The sequence below is a fragment of the Condylura cristata genome, unplaced genomic scaffold (genome assembly GCF_000260355.1).
Source record: "Condylura cristata isolate star-nosed mole 26May11 unplaced genomic scaffold, ConCri1.0 scaffold00014, whole genome shotgun sequence".
Taxonomy (NCBI): Eukaryota; Metazoa; Chordata; class Mammalia; order Eulipotyphla; family Talpidae; genus Condylura; species Condylura cristata.
The window spans coordinates 46205711-46214473 of NW_004567115.1; the positions used below are offsets into that span (position 1 = coordinate 46205711).

At 39.1% G+C, this 8763-nt stretch overlaps 1 protein-coding gene across 1 annotated transcript in view; it reads right to left on the reverse strand.

The window, feature by feature from the left end:
- Positions 1-8763, reverse strand: part of VEGFC (vascular endothelial growth factor C) — a 128332-nt gene that overhangs the window by 102755 nt on the left and 16814 nt on the right. Inside the window, exon 3 of the mRNA XM_004682412.2 lies at positions 5485-5581. Within this exon, the coding sequence (XP_004682469.2) occupies positions 5485-5581 (97 nt within the window). The remainder of the gene's footprint in view (positions 1-5484; positions 5582-8763) is intronic.

Genomic DNA, 8763 nt, shown 5'->3' on the forward strand with positions numbered 1-8763 from the left:
GAGGATTCACCAGGAACAGAGTGGGGAGCACAACAGGCAGATCGACAAAGTACACTGCTGAGGGGAGCAGCGGGCGGTCAGCAGAGGTCTGCCGCGCCATGTGCTCACCTCCGGGGCAGGTGGGGATGGAACTCATCTGGAAGTGACTTTAGCTTCTTAGTGCTGTGCTTTAACCCACTGCGCCAACAGGGAGGGCCTATATATACACCCATTTTAAAACTTCATGTTTCATAGGAAGTAGTAGTAGATTCTAAATAACATTTCCCCTTTACACACATCTCCCTGATACAAAGTTTACATTGCCCTTAGTAACTAAGCTTCCTCATCTCCATCACCACAGAGTAGAGAACATGGCAAATAGTGTTTGGCATGTAACATATTTGTCTTTGGGCTTCAGCTGACTTCTGTGAGTCTGCACTTTTGGATAGAATTTTCTTTCATCTCCTTTCCTTACCACGTCAAGTTAGAGGGAAACCCATCTTGCAATAACAGGTGAGTCCTAGGGTTCATGAGATCTAGGGAAGGTGACCTCACTATTTCTTAAATGTTGTAGCATGAAGTTCAGACTTCTAGCACAGACAGAATTGCAGGCAAGGTCCTCTCCCAGTTCTGCACAAGCCTCTTTTGGGGTGCCATGAGGCAGCATGCATGCTCAGACACAGATTAATGATGTAAAGAAGTATCTATCTTCTGGTGGGTGTCCGAGTCCTGTCCACACAAGAGTCTGCTGGGTATAGATGGCTAGATGACCACAGTGCCTCTGTCTACAGATTTTGTTTACTCTCAAGTAACTCTCAGAAGAACCTCTGATTGGGCAACTTTATGTTTACGCATCGCTGCAGAGTCCACACCATCTGGTCTGTGTGTCTGGAGAGGACAGAGTCTAACTGTAGGCATTCAGTATTGATCAGACAGCTTCAGGGAAACTTTTAGTGGCAGGATCTGATGGAGATAAGGTGATTTCATCATATGATAATTTAGAACTGGGAGGCACAGTGAGTCGAGGGTCCTGTCAGGAGGGAGTCCTGATAAAAACTCTCTTGAAGTCTTTATCAGTTATTTGATCATTAGCTTTTAACCCTGGTGAGGAAACTATTATCCTGGGAAGGAGACCATTTGTAGCTCTTTAGTCCAAGTAAATTAACCTAGAGCTTATGTAATTCAAGTAAATTGGTTTTCAAGGATTTTCTGAATCCGACAGTGGAGCTAATTTTATTTTTTTTCCCTTTTGCATCTGGTTTATTTCACTTAGCATGGTGTTTTCAAGGTTCATCAATGTTGCAGCATGTATCCGAATTCCATTCCTTTTTAAGGTTGAATAAAGTTCCATTATATGCACACAGGACATTTGTTTATCTCCGGCTCCACTGGAGGAGACAGCTTCTTTCCACCTCCAAACCATGGTGAATAATGTTGCATATAGGATCCGTTCAAGTCTCTGCTTTAACATTCCTTCGGGCTTATTTATTTATTTTTCTTACACCGTTGTTTATTTGTGTACAATATTTGGCTTCTCCCCTCAGGAGAGTCCCCATAAATCTTCCACCTACCACATTCCAGTGAACAGGAACCAGTCTCTTGAGCTCTTTTTTCCTCCCCTGTTTTGACACATCTCCCTCACATTCCTGTGCTGAATGCCTTAGATCTATAGTTTGTCTGCAAGTTTTGTCTTTTTATTTATTTATTTTTAATCCCTTGGTTGGTTTTCCTATTTTCCTCCTATAAGTAAAACCATGCAATATTTTCGTTTTCCTTCTGACTTATTTCACTGAACACAATCCCCTTAATTATCTGATAAATTCCTTTAGGTTTATACTAGAAGTAGAACTGCTGGGTCATCAGGTCATTCTGTTAATCTCTTTTGGAGAAATGACATACTGTTTGCCATAGTGGCTGCACCATTTTGTATTCTCAATAGTAATGCACCAAATTGCAATTTCTAAACAATGAAGGCATTTACACCCTATTTCCTAGAAGAGTAAATTTATGTTAACATAGGTGACATTAACATAGGTGACATCAGTCCCGATGGTGATACTATGGATGTTGGTGAGCTCAGTTGTCATGGACAAGTCAACCAGACATAAGAGGCAAATTGGGGCATATGATGACTTATTTTAAGGGGTGCTCTAACCAGAGGCAGATACCTACTAGAAGGGTCTGAGAACAAAAAAAAAAAAGTTAAGTTTTATTATAATATTTAATATTTTACAATATTGTTGTGATAATTAATTAAATGAATGAGTATGCAAAGCATCTGAAAGACCACCTGTAGTAAGGGCTTGCTATTAAAATTACAAGTAACTGATGTGTTTTAGGTCTTTCTAATTTGCATAATACCACCCAGCAAAGAATGGGACAGTGCGAGATTTTTAATGAAGGGAGGCAGGTATTCCTTAATTCTGTAATTTTCAAATTAAGGTAACATATATTTGAAATTAAAGTAACATATATGAACACACCGTGCATATTACTGGTGACATAGAAAGTTTCATTCTTTAGGAAAGAGGATTTAGAATCAGGCAACCTGGGTGTGAATTCCTGAACTTTGCAAATTCTCACGCACAACGTTAATCTCTCAACCACATGGACTTCCTATGAAAATGGGCATAACAGCAGCAAATTCAGAGATGGGCGCCAGGTTTAAGTGAAAGAGCTCATGGAAAGAATGTGGCTATAAAAGTTAGTATGTCTTTTTCTGTTTTCCTCTTCCTTCCACTTCTTAGGTCTCATTTTACTCATCTGTAAAATTGTGAAGTCAAATTAGATTAGCTCCAAGCCCTAAAAGTTTATGATTCTACCCTGACACCCCCAATGCCTTCTCCCATCTATGAATTCAGAGCAGCCCTTTAAATATATGGAAAGCTGGGTCATTTAGCACTTAAATATATAGGGCCTGGGGGTGTCATTCTCTAGTCCTGGCATGTGAGTCCTCTCTTTCTGCAAAGACAGGCACTATATTGTGAGTCTCACTTGCATAGTTTAGCATGCCAAAACAGTGCTGAGCTTATACTAGTCAATAAGTACTTATTGCCTTGTTAGTATTATAACCCCCACACAATAAATCAACACCTGTGGAAAGGTACAAATACTTTGAAGAATGGCTAACGCTCTATAAATGAAAGATTAATTTCATTCTATTCTAGACATTCTTGAACACTTTCCTTGGATCATTAAATGTATTTAATGTATTCATTTAAAGGCATAGGAAGGGTGCTCTTTTTCAAGGTCTTAGTGATAGATTTTAATGAAGAATATAATAGAGGAGACCATAGGGCTGAGCCCCAAGCAGGAGATGATAGGATGCAGCTGAATACATTAAAGCACAGTCTCCAAAGCTTCAAACCTGCTGCTTAAATGATGTTCTATCAATTTATTCTTACTGCAGCTTGGTTAGACATTTCTCATTTTGTAAGTGACTCAGGCTGGTATTTTTGATAAATTGTGTATTATCTCTTATTTCCCAATCTCTTTTGATCCTAAGTCCCTAAACATGAAAATAGGAGAATAAAGGAGCAGACTTGGACCTATAAATGTGGACAGGTAAAATCTCTTCCAATGACTTAAACTAGGAAAATGGAGGTGGGCTGGGGAGGGAGACAGATCATCTTTAAGTAGGCGCAGGTATTTCCTCCTGCTCTTTTGTTGTAGGGAGGGAGACAGACCATCTTTAAGTAAGTTCAGGTATTTCCTTCTGCTCTTTTACTGTGGTTTGTCTAATGCTGAAATGTTTCCATCAGGCATGATCTCTACATGGGACAATGAATCTTTGAATCTTTTTTTTTTTTTTTAGCAATTCACTTTTTTATTCTCTATAAATTTTACATCATTCTTTCTTTTTGTACAGTGTATGCTGTCTTCTCTCAGGGTCGCCCCTGTATAATTCCCACCACCAATTCACCTGTACACCATCACCATAGTCCCCTGATATCAAATGGTTTCACTTACAGGAACTTACAGGGGGAATGACATACGGGATCAGGAAAAAAAAAATCATAATAAATTAAAAAAAAAAAAACCTAAAAGGCAAGTATAAACCAGAGACACTCTGCAGGGGAAGGGAGGGAAAGGAATCAAAACAGGGACAATGAATATTACTATGGAGCATTACATATAAAAATTGTCCAAAAGTATAATTTTAAATAATAAAATATTTCTAAAGAAAAAATGTTATTTGTTTACAAAACAGTTACAACATGGTTTATATAAAGCTACCCTATTTTCCTAAGAATAGCTATCTTTGATATCAGATAACCATGAACATTATCTTCAATCTAACGTTGCCCAGGATATTGGAGATATTTTTCATTTCATCTTGTTTATAAAGTTTCCAAATTCTGGAGTCAAAAAATTCTAACCAGAAAAAAAAAATCTAACCTAGAATTCTTAAATTCATTTTTCCAAATTTAAGGAGCATTCCTATGGGAGTCTAGAAGACAGAAGACTGAAGGAGGGTCGGGGCTCAGCCCAGGGTCTTGGAAAGGTGAGTCAGCTGCCTGTCAGTGAGTCAGCTGACTGACAAGGGGGAAGGTTCGGGAAGCTATTAGCTATTAACACACTATTGAGCAACCATCTGGGCAGGTTGGTTCCTATCTCAGGCAGATGGGTATAATCTTGGGGACCTTGATGGGTTTCACGGGTCTTTAACATTGTCAGGGAACTGGGTACACAGGTGCACCAGGCAGGAAGGCTGGGAAGCAGGCAGGCAACTGAGTCTCTCAGCTCCCCGCAAATCTTTGTGCTGTTTCTTCGGGTCTCCTCTCATGATCTCAGGTCCCCAGAGCCACAGCGCCCCTTTATCCCTCACCACTTCTAGGCCAGGTGTAAAGGCACACACCTGTGCTCCCTGGGCCCAGGAGTCCATATTCATGAGAGTATAAGACCCGCCCCCCAGGTGAGCCCTCCCCGTGGTGCAGCAGGTTGGCGCCTGCACTGCTAACGAAGCTAAGCCTGGCCCTTCAGTGCCGAGTTCTATTCCCGCCCGCCCGAAGGTGATCCACATGGCGCTGCAGACCTCTCCTGACCTGCCCACCCGCTGTTCCCCTCAGCAGTGTACTTCCTCAGTCTGCCTGTTCTGCTCTCCACTCTGTTGCTGGTGAATCCTCTCACTGCCCCTGCACCTCTGGCCTGCATACCCCAGTTCTGTATGTATAAATAAATAAAACCTTAAAAAAAAAAAAAAGACCCCAGATGCTGGTCATAGAAGCTAGTGGTTGGAAGGACATAAAAAGACTGATTAACTTATTTACCAGGCACTATAAAAATGAATTACTTCTCTGAAGACTGGAAAGAAGCATCATAGTGCAGTTGCATGCTTCAATGGTATCTAGGGAAATGAGAGCAGTCAGTCATCAGGATCAAAGAAGAGTCAGAGACGAGCCTGGAGAAGTTAGCAGGGGCACTTAAGTCATCATCGCTCTTAAGAAACAGCCCTTCCAGTCATACAAGCTTAGAATAGGGAAGAGAGATAATATCAAGTTGTACTTTAGGGCGATGACTTTGTATGGATAGGTGGTGCCAAGCAGCTTGGGCGGGATGCCAGGCAGGGCACAGCTGGAGTAATCCAAGAGATGATGAGGACCTAGATTTTAGAAAAGTATCAAATCATTCAGAGAAAAGTATCTAGAACCTTGAGACATTGGGGCTGGAGAACTGTCAAGATGAGCTGATAACATCCATGTGAAGTTTGTGGGAAATAAAGAATAAGAAGTGATGCCAAGTTTCCAGCATGAATAATTACAGAGGAGATTTAAAATAACCCTCTGGGCCTGAAAAAATATACTGAAAAGAGGTCAAAAGGATGAGGGTCGCTGGCGTTTCTCAACACCCATGCAAAATTAGTGGTGTCCACAAATGTACTGTGACAACAAGCTGAGCAGGTAGCTCTTTGCAGTACAATTTGTTCGGCAGTCCAGAAATCTCAGTAAGATGTTTTCTTCTTCTGTCAACTAAAAGCTAAATTAGAGTGACTTAAAGAAAGAATAGTTATTTTTCTACATATACTAAGAATTCTGTTTGTGGGAACTCCTGGGGACATTCAGCATCGCAGCAAAGAGAGGTGTCTCAGTGACAACCTTGGCCTTTTACTCACAGTTAAATGAGATGGCTACATAACTCTAGGCATCCCGCTTGCATTAAAGGTACAAGAATAAAAGGAGGTGCAACAAGATTTTTAATTAAAAACCAAAAAATATCAAAGAATTTTGCATAAATTTCCTGTCATGCCCATGTTGTCAGAATTATGTCCTATAAAATGCAGATAAAAGAGGATCCAAGAAATTGAGCATTTCACTTGTCTATAACTTGTTTATAATTCAGCATTTAACTTGTCTATAACAAGGCCAAAAAAGGGAATAGAATTGCAAACAAGAGGTGAATGAGCTCTACCCACAGCGATGTCCTCTGCAGGAGTAAACGTGGGGAAGGCAGAGACATGGATACATTCAGATTTAGTTTTTTCAGGTTGACCCCATAAAAGACAAAAAAAAGGATGCAGAAGAACAAGTCAAGAAAGTACTTTAATGGGCTGCTCAAGGATGACAGGAAAGTGTAGAAGAGGATTCATCCCTAGGTAAACTATAAAGAACCTGGAATTTTTTTAAATAGCGAATGCTGCAGCAGTGACACCAGCTAAATGAGAGAAGCTTGGAGTAAAGGTGTGGCGTGTGAGTAGAAGTTTGAATTCATGATCTCAAGTGTTAGATTTGGATTCTCAAGATCAACGACGAAGCAGTCTCATCCTTTAGTATGGAGAGTGAGAACAAACTATTGTTAACTCTTTGCATGGAAGAGTAGGGAGAGAAGGAAAGTAACATGAAAAGGCATCTCTGGTAGAATAGTCTAATCACAGGTTGCAAAGTATTTGGAAGCAACAAAGAATAAAGGCAAATAGGAAAATAGAAGTGGCAACTCTTAGTTTATATGCTTTCCCCCAGGCTTCACCCAAATACCCTGATCTATTGAACTGATGCACAATAAGAACCCTTCTGGTTTTAAAATTATACTTATTTTTTTTTTTAATTCACAAGGTCTGTATCGTGACAGTTAAGCTAGTTATATTTGAACTGAAATGGCTGTCAGTTTCCTAAGCCCCCGTCCTTAAGTCAATAGCCCATGAGGTTATGCTCTAAGCTGAGTGTTGGATGTGTGTCAGTGAGCGAAATGAAGCAGATGTGGAGATTTGTCCTAGTTTGTTGTAAATCCAGTGGATCTCCTGATCATGGAATCACAACTAATTTTCACAAGTGTAGTTTTGAAAGGGTGTGTTCTATAGGATGATGCATTTGGTAGATCACTTTTTATCAATCTGCAAACATTGTCAGGACACTGGTGTCTAGTATAACATCAGTAGTGTTTATCATTAGAGAAGAATTAGCAGAGACCTGTTTAAGGCAAAAAAATAAACTGAGGTTGGTTTGCTTCTACAGTCCTCCAAAGTAGGTTGTTTCAGTGGGGTAGAAAAGATCCTAATTCTCTGAGATTTTAAAATCACTGTTTGAACTAGGAAACAAGTCCAATACTGTTGTAAATGTAAAATAAATGATATTCTTAGTTATTATTATTATTTTTTTTCATAAAAAGATGTTGATGAGAGGAAAACAAAACAATGTTAGCTCAGAATCTATTTTCAGTGACAGAGATGGCATTAGCTCATTCACCTTCTGTTTAGTGGAGTATAAATGATTTGCCTCTTTGGCCTGGCTTTTCCCAGATTTTATAAAGTTAATGGATGTAAGATGATGTAAAGGCACACTGCTCAGCCCTGGAAGCTCAAGTTTTAACTATGTTTGCTTAAAAGTCTACTTTTATTAGCTAAAAGAGAAAGACCTTTTTCACAGGGAGATCTAATTTCGTTTAATCTCTCTTGTTTGGTTCCTCCTCATGAGTTTTTCTAGAATTACTGTCAGTTCAAGTTCTGTTTTTCTTACACTCTCTTTCCTAAGTCTTTACTTTGATTTTTCCATCTAAATAATTGGATCTTAAACTATAATAAGTCCATTTTAAGGAAATTTCTTTTATCATGAAGTTTTCAACAATTGTTTAAAAAAAGAATTGGCAAAGCTTGTAACTTTAGAAGTAGCACTTTTTAGATAATAAGCTAGAAAAGGAGATCATAAGATAAATTAAGCTTTTCTTTATTCACTGCTATCCATATAAAAAGTAAGCTTTTCTTTATTCACTGCTATTCAATACACTAACTCATTATTGAAAAAAATCTGACCACCTCTCTCCCCTCAGAACTCTGCCGTGACCCTGTCCAGCCTACAGTACGGAGAATCTCATCTCCAGAGTTCTTAACCATATTCCATTTACCTTTTTACTCTTGATTTCTTGCCTCTGTTCTCAGTGAACCCCAATTAGGTAAATGTTACAGCACAGATTATTGTTTCCTTTGACTTCCTTTTTTGTCTTTACAACTTTGCATTCATCCTTATATCTGTAGCAACTTCCCCACCTCTTTTTCATGCATCAGAAAAATACAATCTCTTCTAGAAGGCATTCCCTAATTCATGGATGAAAGGTATAGTTCAAATGTATAGTATAACATGTGCCCGTAGTTTCAAAGCAGCAGAATGAAAAGTAGGAGTTCCTCCCATCCACTTGGAAAATTTTTGCTTCTTTTGTTTCATTTTGGTTTGACTGAAACGACTGACTTTGCAAATTATTTTATGGTTGAAGGCTGATTTTCCTATTGCCAATCTGCCAGTCAATACATTAAAGATTCTCTCTCATAGATCTGTTATGTCATAAAGACAAAATAAA